Raw genomic sequence first — 18,750 nt, forward strand, 5'->3', positions numbered from 1 at the left:
GTTTGAAATGCCTCCTTTATCACATACTACATTCTCACCTACAGACGGGTTTTTTTCCCTAGACTCTCTCTACTCTGTTCCATAGGTCTGCCTATTTGTTCCTGCTCTGATATCACACTGTTTCAATTACTCTAGCTTTTTAGTATATTTTGTATTTTCTTTACCACCATTTTTTTTCATCTCCAGGTTATTTAAGCACAAATAGCTCTTCTTTGTAGCAATATAACTTACTTTCACAGGTCAAGTTATAAAGTAAAAGTGATGGGAAATAGTAACTCGGGTTAGTTAACCTGAATTCAGTGGTGGTCTGGATTTTGGTTGGAGCTCTATTATCGGTTGAACACTACAGCAGTCTTGGCATCTGATGAGGACTTTGTTTTATCTCATTAAATTACTCCACTGCATTTATGTGAAGTAGGCAGGGTGAATGATGCTGTCCCATTTTGCCAATAAGGGAAATGAGACAGAGTGGTTAGAAGGCTTGCCCACGCTCACATGGCTGGGAGTGACAAAGCCAGACCTATGGGATTTGGTCTCCTCCTCTCAGAGGACTTCCCTCTCCACACTCAGCCTTGGGCTTGTTCCAGAATCCTCCCCAGCACTAAAGGGTAGGGATCTCCTCAATTTTTAGAAAGATTCAGTTAACCAGAATACCTCATCACCAGAGCATTCCAGTTGGTAAGAAAAAATGTTTTTTAATCCAAATAGGCCTGCCTGTTCTTAGAGACTGTAGAAGCCTAGAGAGAAGAAACAAAAAATGAGACAACGTGTGGTTGGCTGTGTGGTATGATGGAAGGAACATGGCGCCACGTATCGAGAGACCTAAATCATCCCTATTGTACAACAGCTTCCTGCATGACTCACTCCACCTCTTTCTGTGACCTGCTCTCCTTGTCTGTCAAGTGGGTAGGACTATGCAACTTAAAATCCCTTTCAGCTTCACCATTCTACAATTTCATGATGGAAAAATGGGCCTTAGAGATCGAGGGGAGTTGAGGTTGGCCATTCTGATGAGAGACAACTAAGGAGTGTCTTACCTGTCCTCAACTATTTGATGAATTGTCACAGTGACTGTTGTTTGCCTCTCCAACTTTGACAGAATAAGAAGAAATTGCCTTGGACTGAAGCAAGGGAAATGCTTGGTTTGATGTAGAGGACTTTTGCATTATACAGCTGATTAAATTCTACAGTTGGGGCTCAAGAGAAATGCTGGATTCACCATTAATAAGAAAGAAAACTGACAACATTTTCCTACTGAGGCTTCAGGTGGTCTGGACTGAGACAGGGGCTGAATTGATAGTTCCCCAGCTTCATGAAATGGAAGAGTTGTAGACAGTTAGTAACTTAGGCATTTTGTGGATCTAGAAACTGGCGAGCTTGCTGGTTGTCCTTCATTCCAAGATGATTTTTTTGTTCTTTCGGTGAAGAATCAACAAGATAGGAGGTACCCAGGACTGAAGGTTCAGAAACAGAGATCCATTATAAGAAGTATTTTAATACTCACCCTGATAAGTGAAATATATTTCTTAGCAGCATTAAGCCTTTATATTATTTAGAGGTAGCAGAAAAATCCAGAATCATATTGAACTTAATGACTAGTGAGCAACATATTTAAATAACAGTGTAAGTTTTGACTGCATTAATTATAGGGTGAAAAACTTTTCCTCACCAGTCAACCAACATGAGACCCATGTTTTTAAACCATCTCTGGATTGAATGAATCTTTATCCCATTTCCAAGACACGGTCCCCACAGTTGATGGCATCACCATTAAAAGTGGTTTGGGGGCAGAACTTAAGCTCTGCCCCTTGAGACCCAGGACAGATGGTTCCATGTACCACTGCATGCCTTACCCATGGATCTCCCCCACCAGCTGCTCTTGTTTCGCAACTGCCTCCCTCCAAAAATTAGAGACATATTCTTTGGGCCTTAAGGGAAGTATCAAGACTTATGCTTTAATGACTTTGTAGAATAATGTTGAATTCGTCATTCAAATCCTGAAAACTAATCCATGAGAGAGGATCTAGAAAAGTTCTAAACAACGGCATTATTCCTGGAGTATTTGTTACTCTGAGGAAATGCCTTTGATAAGGATGGTACTCATCTGTTCCTTTTATGACTGGTAGCTTCAATACCTCCCTCACCCTCCCATCAATTGCAAAATCCAGTCAATTTTTTCACCTAAATTACTCTCAAATCTGTCCCCTTCTCTCCGTCTCCACTGAGACACAAACCACCAGCACTCCCACCTGGACTACAGAGCTGGCCTCCTACCTTGCCCCTCTGCACCCGCTCTGGGCCCCTGCACACCCTTCTCATTCAGCAGCCAGAGAGACCTTTTAAAAATGCAAATCCGTTGTCATTTCCCTGCTTAACACGGATCCCATTACTTTTCCCATGAGGACCAGAATCCTTGCACTGTTCCGAGGCTCTGCAGCATCAGGCCCCGCCCCCTCTCTAACCTCGTAGTTGCTATTCTGCGCTACCCCCCCTGCCCCCGCACACCCACGCACTCTGCAAACCTGCCTCAATGGACTTCTTTCAGTTACTTGAACATAAGCTTCTTTCTTCAGAGGCTACCCTCAAATTCCTCCTTGTCAATTCTTGCTCCTCCTCATCACTGACATTTATATGGTACTTACTGTGTGCCAGCCAGTCTCTAAGCACTTTACATATATTCATTTAATTCTCGCAACAACTAGTACGCCCATTTTACAGATGAGGCAACTGAGGCACAGAGGGGTTAAGTAACTTGCCCAAGGCCACACACCTGTAAGTGGCAGAGTCAGGATTCTAGCTAGGCAGTGTGGCTCCAGAGTCCAGGCTCTTAGCCCCCCCCACACACACACTGCCTCCCTGTGGACTGCTCACCTGACTGCTCCTCTCTCAGGTCTCGGCCTATACTCTGACTTCCTCCCTGAAGCCCTCCCTCACCAGGTTACATCTCCCTGTCCCACGTCTTCATGGCATCCTGCACTTCTCCAGGGCACTTTTCACAGTGACGACTACTGGTGCAACTACTTGGTGTCTGTTGTAAGCTCCGAGGGAGCCGGGAGTGGGTCTGGCTCGTTCATTGCTGTCTTCCCAGCACCTAGCATGGTGGTGTGGGGATTAAAAACTGTGTGTCTGCAGAGTGACTGGTCGGTGCCCTCCCGCCCACGTGACCGCACAGGTCCCCCACGCGGCCTGGCTGCTCTGCGGGAGGAGACTGCCGTGCCACACCGTCTTGCAGGGGCTGGGGAGGCAGGCACCTGCCAGGTTCAGAGAGAGCTGCCTGCACCCAGAGTTAGGTTCTTAGTCTGGCCACAGAATTGATGGTTATCAACAGGAACCTGTGGTGAACATTGCTTTTGCTTCCTTCTCTGGCAACAGCCACCTCAGACTCCCAGCCAAAGGCTTGTTGGATCTTGTACTTAGAGCTCAAGTTCACACGCTTCCCTGTTCCAAACTCCGGGAGCCAGGTACAGGAAGCCCAGACTCTCCTGGGAAGCTGCCTCGGTCGTTGGGGCAGGTCACCGAGCGGGCAGAGTGCTGCTAATCGCCAGGGGCCCACCCTGCACGGCTCACACAGGCACTTCCGGGAGGGCTGCTGGCAACAGGAGCGGCTGAGACAACTGCGCAGGCGGTGCTGGGCTGCCCGCGGGCGGCCTGCGCACACCCTGGTCCTCCGTTCCCCTCCGCCTCCCCAGTCCTTTCACAGCTTCATCTCTAGTCCCAACTGCTGCCGTGGCCCCTTGGAGCCGTGAGCCCCCGCAGGACAGAGCCGGACTGTGCTGCTCCCTGCGGCCCCCCTGGCCAGCCCAGCCCATACCGGCTACAGAACTGTGTTAAGTGACTAGCGAGTTTCCGGTCTCCATATTCCTACTAATATGCACTGCCACATCTGAGAGCTATTCCTGAAATATGTTTCGTGGTTTAGAACAGGCCATAATTAATATGTTTAGATTAGAGTACTGATAAAATGTGCTTCATAAGAAAGGAATTAGAACGTCTCCTTCTAGTGTTTTCTTGAAGCTGGTCCCATCACCCATAACTAGTGAAGTATGATTGATTTGGAGCTTTGAAAAAGTCCGACAAGGATTGGACTGATGTTTACTGTTTTGTCACTTATAAACCACTAATAAAGATTTTATTAACATTATTACAGTATTTCTGTTAGGATGGGCTATGCTATGCTTCAGTAACATAAACCTCCAATCTCGGTGGCTTAGCACAGCAAAGGTTTAATCATCCCTCACGTCGTGGTCCATCTTGAACTATGCCAAGGGCGTTGGAGATGAAGAGAGGGCTGGGGTTGCATGGGGTATTTTTAAAGATCAGGCGCAGAAGTTGCTTACCTGACATCTGCTCGTGTCCCGTGGGCCAGAACCCACTCACATGGCCCCAAACTGCAAGAGGGGCCGGGAAGTAGGGGGGCCCTGGGTATGGGGTGAGCACGACAGTCTCAGCACAGTTAGTGATTACCTGTCAGCATTATGATTAACTGCTACCCACAGAACCCTTACCACGGACCTAGCTCTACCACATCCTATTAACCCTCACAAAAATCCCAGGAGGTGGGTGTCATTAGCCCCATTTCACACATAAGGAGACTGATGCTTAGAGATGGGAAGGAATTAACTTGAGGTTACGCGTGTAGGTTCCGTGCAGTTAGCGCTCTAACCAGCTCTGTTCAATTCCAAAGCCTGGTTGGGCCTTTCCGCTACACTGAGCCCGATGTAGAACGGTCTCCCTGCTTTATTAACAGAGGTGTGCTCAGGCCCAACAGAAGGCAGTGCTTTGACCTTGTGGCCGTGTGCACTTGGGAGCAGTACGCTTGGATTTCTTTAAGCAGATTTGATAAGAATTCCTCCCCCTCCCTGACTGGCCTGCGAGGGATGAGAACCTCCACCCCTTACCCTCTCCTGAACCTCTGGAGGTGAAGAGTAGGGTCCTGAAAACACTTTCCTAGTGAAAGACTCAGAATTCAGCCACAGCTTCATAGGAACGTCTCTTTTGTTCCTGGGACAGGTTGTTTTTTTCCTTCTAAAAATCTCCTTTCCTAGGCGAATGACTGGGCCGAAGAACTACCAGAACCCTCCATGGCAGTCTCTCTGTTCCCTCCATGAGGCTGGCCTTGGCCCTCTGACCCCCTGGAACACCCCATCGGGCTGCTGGGTGGTGGCAGCAGGGCCTAGCGCAGTCACTTACTTCCCCCCTGCAGTCACCTGGTTAACTCCTCATTCCTTCCAGACCTTCTGTGACAGCTACAGCCCCAAAGACCACCTACCACAGGCACAAGGCTCCTCATGCCAAACTACTCGTCTCTGCAGCTCTTACTGGTCCCGGGGGCCTCGTCAGCGCCAGCGACGGCTTTTTACCCTATGGGCAATCACAGGAAAGTGACATTCCCTTCAGGAATCCCCCGACTTGAAATGCACATGCAGGATGTTGGGACTGGTTTTAGGGGCTGGGTTATTTACCTTTTGTAAAAAGCATTTCATTTCACAAGGAACAGGCTGCGATTCGATTCATAGTGATCCTGTGGCCAGTGGGTCTCACCCCTGGCTGCACCTCAGAATCCCTGGGACTGGGGGGTGGGGGCGGGAGGGGGGTTTACAAATCCTGGTGCCCAGGCCAAGCCCCAGAGCAACCATTCACAGTCCCCGGGGTAGGACCCAGGTACCAGGAACCTTTAAAGCTCCCCCTGTGACTCTAAGGTGCAGCCAATCTGGGAACCGCCTGTGGTAGATTGATCTTCCGCCAGATAGCAGCAGGGGTGTGGGGAAGGGAGAGGGAGAAACAGGACCTTCAGGAATTATTTGTCGGCCTGGCGCTAGGGCCAAATTCCCTGAGGAATTCAAATTAGCTAGTTACCTTTAATTTTTTCCCACAACAAATTCAGGCATCATAAATGTCATTTAATTATTGAGAAATGTACCCAACACTGAGTGACGTAAGGCTGTTCACCTGAAGGGTGCAGCTGGAATCCTATGCTTTTCAAAGTTGTGAAAGATGAGCATTGTTTTTGTTGTAGCTTGTGCTAACTAGCATATTTTTTAAAAGTCATGATCCTCTAAGATATGGGGCTAAGAGATAATATTTTTATTAAATCAAAATTCTGTATAGCTATTCCCGAGTATAATTGTGGAAAATGTCATTTTTTCCCCCACTATTCCTAGTTTACTAAGAGTTATCATGAATGAATGGGTGTTGGATTTGTCAAATGCTTTTCTGCATCTATTAAGATGATTGTGATTTTTCTTTTTTTTAATTGATTTTATTGAGGTCACATTGGTTTATAACATTATATAAATTTATTTCAGGTGTATGTCATTATATTTTGGTCTCTGTATAGACTACACCATGTTCCCCACCGAACGTCTAGTTGCCATCTGTCACCATACACATGTGCCCCTTTACCCCTCTCACTCTCCCGAGCCCCCTCCCCCTCTGATAACCACCAATATGTTCTCTGTATCTGTGTTTATCTTCCACATAAGTGAAGTCATACAGTAATTGTCTTTCTCCATTTGACTTATTGCACTTAGAAAATGTCATTTTTCAATAGTTGTCTTCTCTTTGAACAGAGCCTTCAACCTTTCTCGTAAGCTCTGGGGGTGGGGGGAGGTTTGCTCAAAAATGAAGGGAAAAGCAACTGTGCAATATGGCTGTACAAGGGTTTTCCATTCTGCTCTATGAAAATTTATTACATATGTTTTTATTTTAGCAATGTAGCAAACAGGGAAAAGACTTGCCTCATTAAATAATTTACTTAAAAGCCTGGAAACGTGCTTAGAAACTGATGCAGGCTTTTCGTTTTAAATATTTTATTTATTTATTTATTTTTTTCCCCCCAAAGCCCCAGTAGATAGTTGTATGTCATAGCTGCACATCCTTCTAGTTGATGTGTGTGGGACGCGGCCTCAGCATGGCCGGAGAAGCGGTACGTCGGTGCGCGCCCGGGATCCGAACCCAGGCCGCCAGCAGCGGAGCGCGCGCACTTAACTGCTAAGCCACGGGGCCGGCCCTCGTTTGTTTTAAAAAGGTATTTGTCTCCACCAACATGGGCCATGGGAGGTGGCCGCACCCTGACACCTGGTGGCTCCTGAATCTCACTTTCTGTCTTCTTTCTACAAATGACCAGATAGCACAGCGTGCTCAGCTGGCTCTGCTGTTTCCCATAGGGGCTTTGTGTTCTTCTCCAAAATCATCATGCTGCCAGGAGTTAGAAACTTATGAAAAGTGAATGGGGGACATGGAGTCGAGTCCTCTGGACATTAGGAAAGGACTTTTTATTGCGACACGATAAATACTCAACACTCAAAATGCACTGAACTCATCGACAATTTATTGCTTTAAGTAACTAAACAAGAAAGAGAAGAGACAGGCTCGTTTCGGTCAAGAGAAGAGACTCGGCATTCTCTCTCCAAGGTTAGCCCGTGGCATCTACTTAAAGCCTTCACAATACTCTCCAGACAACATAAGCACGTGACAGCAGACATGGGAAACAACCTGGCCAATGATACACTAGTGAAAATAGCACAGAATGGGCTCCCAACCAGTCGGGCTGCCCTGAAATGACAGAAAGAACGTGTGTTCATATGATGTGCTGAGTACAAAATTTTTAAAAAAAATTTTTGGCATTAATACTAACACGGAATACCTTCTTGGACATTCTGCAAGAGCGGGTGCACAAACAGAATTACCTCTTCATTTCCAGATGACCAGTCTCTATGGGAATACTTTCAGAAAAGCCAGGAGGGGGCGCCTCCCCTCCCCAACGTCATTTTCTTTGCAAAAGCAGCCGGGTCTGAGGGGTTTAGGTGGGGAAGGGCAGCTGCCGGGGCTCCAGGGGGCATTACAATCACCAAGTAGCTGCGGAAAGCAGCCGAGTGTGGGGATGAACAGGCAACAGCCTTGGTTTGCAGCTAGGGAGGCCCATGGATGTGACCCCAATGCTCCCTGAAGGCCCTGCGGGGCCAGCACAGGCACTGGACAGTCCAGACCCTTCCATGGGAGGAGTGGCAGAGCCAGGGCTGGGCCTCCAGCCCTGAAGTCTAGAAGAAATAGCCTGACCTCTTGCGTTCCAACACTGGGGCATACGACACATTTCGAATGGATGTGCAGAAACCAACACTGTCAGGGACCCGGCCCTCGGAGGGCCCAGGTGACCTCATAAGGAGAGGTCAAGCCAAGCCATAGGGTAACACACAAGACCAGGGCAAACCAGCCCTTAACCCAGAGGCCGGCATGGTGCCTCGGGTTTGCCACCTCGTCAGGCTTCAGCGCCAACTGCCCGAGACTCAGTTGTCTTCTGCTGTAGCGGGCTCTGCAGCCGCCTCCTCAGCACCTCCCTCCCTGGCATCCTCCCCAGGATCGGGACTGGAGTGCCCAACGCAGCCCCCCGCCACGGCCCTGCAGTGGCCGGCAGGACCATTCTGCACGGCCTCGCCCTCTGCACAGAGCTGGCTGTCAGGATGCAGCTTCTCTCCCGTGACCCCTTGGATGGGGACCTTCATCTCCTCGGAGGCCCCGTCCTGCTGCAGGCCCGGCACGCAGTTTCCCACGTCTCCAGCTTTGGACAACTGGTCTTCTAAATTCTTCTCGTTCTCTTCTGCTTGTCGCTTGTCTCGGGCGCTGAGCTGACCTCTGGATTTCCTCATCTGCCTGGTGTGCGCGTCTTCGCGGGAGAAGCGCCACTGGAACTAGGAATCAGAGAGGACGGGGAGAGAGAAATGCAGTCTCCGTGAGCTGACTGTCTGTTTGCAGTCACACCCAAGTCACTTCTCGGAGCGAGACACAATTCCCAGTAGTGCTGGAGCATTTCCGACACCAAACCTGAATCAGCGCAAACACACGGGCCCACCGCCAGAGCGTGCGCGACGCCTTCCCTGCATGGACTTCAGGGCTTGGCGGGGGCAGGGGGCCACTTCTTTCAGCCGGCCCCCTACCAAAGGCCTGCAAAAGGACGTCCTGTGATCCCATTATCCGGAGAGCCAGGATGGGAGAGGAGACGGGGCGCCTGCCCTTCCTCGGTGCCAGGTGCTGGCTACTCGCTTCCATTCTGAGCAGGCCATGGGTGAGCAAGCACCGGGCCGGCATTCTCTCCCCAGGTTACCTGGGTTAGAGGGGCACAGAGCACGGGGCTGCACCACCCAGAGGCCCCTGCAGGATAGCGGGATGCCAGCCCCGCCTTCGAGAGCCCTCAGCTGAGTCCCCCTCACCTCCCCAAAGGTCACCTCCCTTCCTGGGGCAACCTACGACCAATGACTGGTCCGGGTGGGGCACAGCGGCCCATCCTCCTTGTCCCAACTCGGGACAACTCTAAGAGGCCATCCCAACTCCAGAGCTACCCGGAGGGTTGGCTGAGGCCACTACTGCGACTGCGTCACAGCCCAGCTGCTCCCCCTGCCCACTCCGCGCCCTGCTTTCCTCACAGGTGTGGCTCCCAAGAGCACTCCCCCTAAAAACTTCCTCCATCCAAGTCCGTCTCAGACGCTGCTTCCCAGGGAGCCTGACCTGCACCCACGTGTTTCCCGTGGGACAGATAAGTCAACAGAGGCTCAGAGAAGACCACGGCCACGCAGTCAGTGATGGAGCCGGGCAGGAACCGGGTGGTGTCAAGGCTGTGGAGTGAGACCGCCGGTTGAAGAGTCCCAACTCCGCCACTCACTGGCCTGATTTCTCACCCTCCTGTTCTCACCTCTACAATGGGGATAGTAACTCGAACTCAAATCGAGGTCGGTAACTCGATTTTCTGCAAAATCAGGGTTAGTAACTCTTTCTGTAAAAGTCAGATAAATATTTTAGGCTTTGCAGGCTACATGGTCTCTGCTGCTCTACCGGTGTAGCACAAAAGCACACAGAGATGCAGTGTCTGTGTGCCAATAAAACTTTATCGACAAAAACAGGTGGTGGGCCTGATTTGGTGCATGAGCCACAGCATGCCAAGCCCTGCCTTAGAGGGTATTGATGTGGATTCAACGATGCGATAATCCAAGTAATGGGCGTAACACCGTGCGTGGCACATCATTACCAGATATGCTGTTCCCACGACTGACACCAGATGTGAGTTGCATAAGATCAGAGATGCCCTCTTGTATCCCTGGATACAGCACAGAGCGGGCACTCAAAATCTACCCGGGGGGTGAATGATGGAGACGACAGAGCCCAGCCGAGCCGGCTACACTGCACATCAGGATGAACCAGTCCTGTAATTTCAGATTTGAAATACAGCTCGGGGTTTAGTGAGGAGGCACTGGTGCATTCACAAGACATCAGGTCTGGCCGATTTCCAGAAAGAGAAACTAATTTGAGGAAGAAAAGAGAGGAAAAACTTTCAAGTTCTGTTGAGTCTGCTGACTCCATGAACTGCCACAGAGGAAGAGAGTTTGGGAGCCTGTGCACTTGGAACAAATCTGGGCAAATGAGTTTGAGCAGACACGGAAGCATGAAGAAGGGTGTTAGGGGCCGGCCCCGTGGCATGGCGGCTAAGTGCATGCGCTCCGCTGCTGGTGGCCCGGGCTCGGATCCCGGGCGCGCACAGACGCACTGCTTGTCAGGCCATGCTGTGGCGGTGTCCCGTATAAAGTAGAGGAGGATGGGCACGGATGTTAGCCCAGGGCCGGTCTTCCTCAGCAAAAAGAGGAGGATTGGCATAGATGTTAGCCCAGGGCCGGTCTTCCTCACAAAAAAAAAAAAAAAGGGTGTTAAAGAGAACAGTCTGGAAGACTCAGAGACATGGGTCACTGTGTTGATAAAAGAGTAATGTGTTTTGAGGGCTAACAACTCAGCAAGGACTGCAGCCTCCTTCTTCCACACCCTCAACATAAAGGGTCCCCACAGCCTTCCTGAGCAAGGCCCCTCTGACCTGTCATTCTGGGGGTCAGTATCCTCAGGATGGCCTCCACCTCAGATGGGGCCAGTCCACTCTGAGTGGGGCCTAGGTCTCCAGTGCTCACAAAATCAGATGCCACAGAGCCATGTGGCGTGCACTTGGGAAGACGACAGCCACAAAATCTCCAGGACATGCCAGGCCCGGTTGTGCAAGGCACAAAGACCAAGAGAGAAACCCCCAGAGGAGAGAGAGCTGGGTGGGTGAGGGCCACAGTCAGGACCCCAGCTGGAGGGAGTGGTCTCGCTGGGAAGAAGAGGATCATGGGACGAGATCCTGGGCAGGTGACTTGGCTGTCCTGCAGGTTCAGCTCACTGACCCACAGGACACACGGGGGTTTAGTGTAAGATCCCACCATGGTCATGTCCTTCTACTTCAGTCGCACCACACTGGTTTCACCAAATATGGACTTAAATCTTAGACATTCTGTGACTGAAAGAAAAATAAAGGGAGCCTTCAGTTCTGATGATTCTTGCTAAGCTGGAGAGGGGCCCCAGGAATGCAGTTGCACCATCAGTGGAAACGATTTCTTAAGGCTTTACCCCATCGGAAATAATTGAGTGCTTTGCTAGGAAAAACCAAGAATGTGCTATGTAAATTATTTAAAATCTGCTACCTCTGCAGAGTTTTCAGTAGTAGAGATCTATTTCCTCAAAACATTTGCCTAAACACTCACAGGGTTCTGAGACTTAACACATCATGGGATTCTTGGATTTAACACCTTTGGACAAGACTGGTAAATGTGAATATTCCATCGAAGTAGAGAAAAAGGAGTGAAGTACATGTTGAGGTTAGGATTTAACATTTATCCTGTCACCCTCCACCCTGCCCTCCCCCCCAATCCCCAAATGAGTTCACCGACAACGTGGGGGGGGTTCCCCCTGACACTCCTGTTTGGGGAGCTCTCTGGCCACAGCTGACCGACTTCCCCTGGGGATGGTTTGAGCCTCTTCCACCCAGGCATGAGTTCCAACAATGGAATCACAAATCCCTCTACAGGTGAGGTGGTGCTCAGACCCCCCCACCCCCACCTTCACGGTGCCCACTGCAGCAGAGACCGCCCCGCAGGCATCTGGAGGCCCCGTGAACACCAGTGCAGGACGCTGACTGCGGACCTCAGCGCCACGGCTGCTCCTCCAGCGCCAGCCCACCATGGCTCTCCGGCACGGCATGGCCATGGATCATTAACTGCTGCCTTGTCACGTGCAGCTGCTGCTGCCTTTTTTTTTTTGTGAGGAAGATCAGACCTGAGCTGATGCCAATCCTCCTCCTCTTTTTTGCTGAGGAAGACTGGCCCTGGGCTAACATCTGTGCCCATCTTCCTCTACTTTATATGGGACACCGCCACAGCATGGCTTGACAAGTAGTGCGTCGGTGCGCACCCGGGATCGAAACCGGCGAACCCCGGGCCGCCACAGCGGAGCGCACGCACCTAACCGCTTGCGCCACGGGGCGGGGCCCTGCTGTTGCCTTTTAATTCCAGCCCAAATGGAAGGGCATTTTTTTTTTCTTTTTATTTTTTAAATCAATGACCCAAATACTCAGAGCCTGTGTGTTGTGCATGTTTTTAGAAAAAGGCTGGTTAAGCCTGCCTATACATAGTACTCTGAGAGACAGTCAGCTATCAGGGAAGTTGGAGGAAGTTTTACTTTTGCCAAAAAAGTGGTGAGATTGCTTCAGCTGAAAGGCCCTAAACCCTAAAACGTCAAGGCATCATAGCACGGCCTCAGGGACCGTGGTGCACCTCTGCAGCCCCCTCACACTGACGTGGATGTGAACAGCGCCCTCTGCAGTTGGGCGGTGTACAACCGCGATGATTCCACCTGCACCAGAGTCCAGCCTCCACACGTGTTATTTTTTAATGCAAACCCAGAGCTTCTCTCAGAGCTGCTCTTGCTAAATAAACAACAGGACTTCCGTGGTTCCTCTGGATGCCAGCCATATCCAGCTTCCTGTAGAAGATCACATTTTGTTGATCTCCTGATACAATAAACTAGGAGGACAGAGACCGTGGAAGGAGCCTGTGGCAGGCACACCAGCCGCTTTCTCCAGGAACATGCCCAGGCTGCTGGACAGAGAGGATTTGGGACTGCCAGCACGGAGCTGGGTGGGAACTACTGCAGCCAAGGTTCTCTGTCCCTCAGAGTCATCACAGGAAGACCTGCTACCCCAGTGCCTTCTGGGACTGCACCGTTTTCTGTGTCCTCAGATGGGCTGTGGTGACGTCACTGACTCCCCGTGCCGCCTGGGCCCCCCCATCCGACCACGGTTGTCCCGGGGGCTGCAGCCAGGCCCCAAAGAGGCCCTGAGTCTTTCCTTTTCCTCCTCCTCTCCTCTGCAGGGGCATTCTCACGAAGCAGGGAAGTCGCTGCGGCTCAAATTCGGGGTCTGTATAATCTAAAGCTAAGAGTTCTGAGTTTCAAAGGAGACTGCCTGTAGGGTACCTGCCTAGAGTAGAACAAGCACACGGCCAGGTGCCTGCTATGTGCCCCACATTGTGATAAGGCGTCCCATTTCCCTGAATCCCCAAAGCAGCACTCTCGCTAGGCATTGCTAGCACCATTTTATAGATGAGCACATAGACGTTCAGAGAGGTTAAGTAACTTGCCCAAAGTCACAAAGCTAGAAAAGAGCAGAGCTGGAATTCAAACACAGGTGTCCCTGGCTCCACATGACCCTTCTGGCTTCTCATTCTTAGTGAGTGAAAGGCTTTAAGCTCTTGCCTTAGAGGGAAGGGAGGAGAGGAAGCGAAGGGAGAGGCCACACACCCTTGCACTGGCTCAGCCCATCGCATAGGTGCCTCAGCTTTCAGACTGTACGAAGTTAAGATGTGTTAAGGGGTCAGCTAATGGAAGTCCAGATTTAACTGCCATTAAAGATACTTTGTTTGGCTTATTAAAAACAAATAGCTCCCTGATAGGCCCATTTAAAAAAAATCAATAATGATAAAATTTGAATGGTGGTGCACAGATGAGCCTGGGAAGGGCCCTAAACTATTTACCTAAGACACCGGCTATCAGACTGCAGCAGGCATCAGATCATCAGTAGGGCACCTGCAAACAGATCACTCCCCCCAGCCCAGAGCTTCTGACTCAGAGACTCTGCATTTTTAACAAGCTCCCAGGTGAGGCTGATATTGCTAGTCCATGGGCCACAGTCTGAGAACCACTGAGCTAAGAAAAACACCCCCTGCCCCTCCCACAGCCCCCAGCTCTGCCATCCACGCAGGGCTTCCTCCAGCTTCCTGCCTTCCATCCTCGCACCTGCTCCCTTCCCCACCCAGAGCTTCCTCCTCTAAGCTGGGGACAGTCATGGTCTGTAACAAACAAAAACTGCTCCAGATCCCAAGGCTCAAAAGGGTGACACCACAGAAAGCAAAAAGTGGAGCGGAGGGATGCGGCAGCCCCTGGGACAGTGACGGCTTTCCGGGTTGAGGCTCCGAGGGGAGGTCTGTGACATCCACACACTGAGAGGCAGGCGGTCTAGCCTGGAGGACGTATTCCATACATTGAGCAGCCCAGGGAGAGTCGCTGAACTCAACAGACAAGCCGGGAATTAACCAGGCTTCCAAGCAGGGGGTCTGGGGCATTGGATGTGCTGCTGGTGCCTAAACCAAGAAAGATTCCAACCTGCCATCCATGTCAGAAATACGTGTGGAAAGGAAAAAAAATCCTTCACTTTACAGCAGTGTGTCTACGGTTCTGTGTGGGGTCAATGGGTTTAATTCACACATTTTGAAAACTGTCGGTTATCTGCCTCCACTTCAAATAGCTTAGTCAGAAGGAAGACTCCTCTGGTGTCTAGAAATCATCTACTACCTTCGAAGGAGTTTAGTATCTGCTTTGAAAGGCACACTCATGTATAGACAGAGAGGTTTCCTTCAAATGCTAAAAATCTTGGAGAATTTTGTCCACTTTGCTGATTAAAAGAGGACTAAATATGCTAAGTCCTTGATGTGCCAATGCTGTGATCTCTTTACTTACATTTCAATGCTAGACGTAACACACATGTCCTGGGCTCAGAAGTTTGATTACTTATTCATTGACTCCACAAATATTTTTGTTGAGTATCAACTAAAAGCCAGGTACTGGGTATACAACAGTTAGAAAAAAAATCTTTGCTCCAATAGAGTTAATGTCTGACTCTACAGGTAGAGGATAAGCTACTGATCACAAATAATTAGAAACTGCGAGAAGAGTCCAAAAGAGAGGAACGTTTTCTTCCCACTGTACCAACAAAGGAGGCTGGCTGAGTGTGGAAGGGGAGAACCCTCTCCTGAGACAATACAAAGGAAGAGAGTGTCTTAGGCATGGGGAACAGCTGAAGCCAAGGCCCTGGGGCAGAAAGGGACTCAGAAGAGCAGGAAGGCCAAAGGCACTGGAGTGCAGAAAAAGGGGCTGATCACATGGGGCCTGTGGACCATGTTACGGGATTCCATCCTTAAGAACAACAGGAGGCTTTTGACGGTGTTTTAAGCAGTGGGCTGACATGATTCAATTTGCTATTTTAAAAGATCATGTTGGCTCTGAGTGGAGAACATATCTGAAGGGGACCTGTTTGCAGAGGATTAGAGTGGTCGAGGGATTCGAGTTTCTATGACCTAAAATAGACATGTCTTAGGACAGACTGAATGGGGGCACTGGACAGAGATGCAAGGATGACCTCTGCGAAGGCAGGTGCCTCTGGACCCGTGGTAGTCCATTCCTCTAGGTAGTGGGGAGGTGGTCCCTTCCTCCAGGTAGGGGAGAGGTGGTTCATTCCTCCAGGTAGGGGGGAAGTGGGCCATTCCTCCAGGTAGGGGGGAGGTGGTCCCTTCCTCCAGGTAGGCGGGAGGTGGGCCATTCCTCCAGGTAGGGGGGAGGTGGGTCATTCCTCCAGGTAGTGGGGAGGTGGGCCATTCTTCTAGGTAAGGGGAGGTGAGCCATTCCTCTAGGAGGGGGAGGTGAGCCATTCCTCTAGGTAGTAGGGAGGTGGGCCATTCCTCTAGGAGGGGGAGGTGAGCCATTCCTCTAGGTAGTGGGGAGGTGGGCCATTCCTCTAGGAGGGGGAGGTGAGCCATTCCTCTAGGTAGTGGGGAGGTGGGCCATTCCTCTAGGAGGGGGAGGTGAGCCATTCCTCTAGGTAGGGGGAGGTGGGCCAGGTGTGGGGGAGGGGCAAAGTCTCCTGTTGCTCTGAGATTGTTGAGTGGTGACAGCACAGGTGGAACTGGGGTCCCTGGGGAGAAGTGAGGGCAGAAAATGCAGATAGAAGAGTCACAGACACAGACATGGCGAGTGAGCTTTTCTCACTCGAGGGATGAATGAGATTTTCTAAGGAAGAGGTACGAGAGTGAGAGGAGAAATGGGGCTGGATTTGACACCGAGCAACCTGGTGGAAAACCAGGAGAGTGTGGAGGGACAGAGCCAGGAGAAAAAGGTGCTTCAGGAGGTGGAGGGTGGCGGAGAGTGTCAGTGCTGCAGGGAGCCCAGGCACGGTGAGGACGAGATGGAGTTGCTGCCACGGTCATGGGGTACACAGACCTCACGGGAGCAGGACACTGACCCGAGTCAGCTGAGGAGCGAATGGCGGGGACAATGAGATGGAGACAAGACATCCGGCTGTAAAGTTCCCTCTTTGGGACTCCACCAGTGACGTGACTTAGAGGATCTCGAGGGAGAACAAGTGCTTGACACTAGCCAATCCTTGGAATGAGCAGGGGATAAATAAGTACTTTAAAAGAGAAAGCAGTCAAGCCATATTTGTATAGCCTAATTAGGGTTGGAAGTTTCCACTGACCAGAAAAAAATGACTCCCATCCTCTCTGGATTTTCCCTGAGGAAAGACATTCTGCCTTCTTACAGCAGCTTGAAAACTCTACCTCTAAAACCTATCTGCCCGCTCAAGCTTCCACTGGCTCGTGCCGCTCTGTGAGATGCACGGCCTTTACCAAAATCCAACCATGTGTCTCTCCTTTGGGATCCGCGAGCGCCATAACCAGGAAGAGCTGGCAAGGAAAGGCAGCACCACCTCCCTCTCTTAAAGGCGGGAGCAGGGTCTCTTTTGGCATCTGATGGAGACCTCGCGTGCATTGTTGTTGAATGTCACTCTGTGACTGCATGCTGTGCCCGTGGGCCTATGGCTAAACTGTAAATGACAGCGGTCCGGGGCCAATCTATCTTCCAGCCGGCGGCTGACTGCTCCTGGTGGTTAACGGTGGGTTTGGCGGTTGCCTTCTGGTCCTCTGCTGTTGTCACCTGTCACATTAGTGTCTCAGAGCTTGGAGAGAGGCCTTCCCCTGCTCTCCACCCCATCTGGCTTTGGGTTGCCATCTCCTTGGCGTCCCTTTCACCAACGGCCCACCCCTGGATTTGTTGGCTGGTGAGGGGCTGCTCCAATCTGTTCATTTGCTGGCTGCTCCCGTCTGGGCTCCACGTCCAAAGAACACGAGGAACCAAGAGTGGGGAGCATGGGATGGTGCCAGGCGTGAGGAGAGAGGCAGGTCCAGAAGGCTCTGCCGGAGAGCATGGCCCTGGCCATCAAAGGTGGAGCAAGCTGGCTCCAGGTGACACCTGACTCGGGCTTCGGCAGGTCCCCTCGACTCACTGGCTTCTTCCTGAGCAACTGGGGAAACACCCTGGGAGAAGCACCCACCGGCTGCCAAGCGTGGGGTGTGAAGCCTCAGCATCGTCTGACACAACGAGGACTGGGGCTCCACTTCAGGAAACACAGGAACAATCCTGAGAATGGCCGGTCTCTCAGTGTGACTGTGTTTTCAGGACAGTTCATGTGATGTCCAGTGAGGGGAAGAAGGCCCCTGGCGATCCCCAGGACAGCCTGGCCTGAGGACTCACTGCCACAGGCTGAGGCTGGCCTCTGTCTACACCAGCTGCTATCACTCAGAGCCTTCAGGTCGGGGCCTGTCCGAAGGGGCTCCAGTAGGTTCTCTCTGACAAGATCACCAAATTCTGACGTCCCCAAGGATCCCATGGGGCAGGCCAGAGCTCCAGCCAGTTTGTAATGAGATTAAGATACAGAGAGGCTGGGCAGGAGCTCAAACCATCTCACCCCATTGGACTGAGCTGACTTCATCCCCTATTTTTAGCCTGGTGGGAATATCGGGCATGCCTGAGCGTCCAGAAGAACCTCTCTCCTCCGCTCCTCTGGCCTGACTGGCAGATGGGCAGACAAGGCCCTTCAGCGCCCTCACCTGTGCTGTTCTGGCAGCCTCGGGCATGATTCAGTTTGCCACAGGGCTCAGGTGTTCTGAGGGCTCTGAAAGGCTGCCCACCCAGCGGCTGTAGAAGCTCCACTTGAAGATGATGTCCCGCCATGGAAAACCGAGGAAGGCAATCAAGGTCACTTACCTTTGATTCCTTCTTCTTGATTTTCTGAGGTAGACATGGTCTCTGAAGAAAGACAATCTGCTTGGTGGATACATTCCCCTCCCTGAAACACACACGGGGCTGAGAATGAGTTATGTTATACCTGGGGGAACTCCAGACCTCACACAGACGCTGCCATCCCTAACTTCATCAAGCCAACCACCCACAGAAAGGAAAGCTGCCACCAACGAGAGGTCAGAGATCAAGAAGGCCCCCCGCCCACCCCCAGGGCATCCACCCTTGCTTCCAGGGGGCTACTCAGGGGCCCAACAGAAGCTCTGGGGGCTTTTCTGCAAAGTTTGCTTCGTAGCTGGAAACTCCCCTTCCCTTGATGTGAAATAACAGCTAGCATCTTGGCCAAATGATGACAAACTGGCTTCTTCAGCGAATCTCAAAGGGTGGGAGGCCTGTTCCCAATCTGTCTCTGGTAATGAGGCCACGGAGGGGCCTGGTTGGCCCAGGGTGGGCGGGTAGATGAGGACCTGGGTGATGAGCTCCGCCCATCAGCCATCA

The 18,750-nt window shown here is 51.2% G+C and overlaps 1 protein-coding gene across 3 annotated transcripts in view; it reads right to left on the bottom strand.

Moving 5' to 3' along the window:
• Positions 1–7,313: 7,313 nt before the first annotated feature.
• The window catches only part of RFTN1 (raftlin, lipid raft linker 1), a 200,834-nt gene continuing 189,397 nt past the window's right edge, over positions 7,314–18,750 (bottom strand). For all 3 annotated transcript variants that reach the window (XM_058553634.1, XM_058553614.1, XM_058553624.1), the window contains 2 exons: positions 18,220–18,301; positions 7,314–8,687 (listed from right to left, as the gene is read on the bottom strand). In XM_058553634.1, the coding sequence (XP_058409617.1) occupies positions 8,286–8,687; positions 18,220–18,301 (484 nt within the window). In that variant the 3' untranslated portion in view covers positions 7,314–8,285. The remainder of the gene's footprint in view (positions 8,688–18,219; positions 18,302–18,750) is intronic.

This window comes from Diceros bicornis, chromosome 2 (genome assembly GCF_020826845.1).
Source record: "Diceros bicornis minor isolate mBicDic1 chromosome 2, mDicBic1.mat.cur, whole genome shotgun sequence".
NCBI classification, from domain to species: domain Eukaryota; kingdom Metazoa; phylum Chordata; class Mammalia; order Perissodactyla; family Rhinocerotidae; genus Diceros; species Diceros bicornis.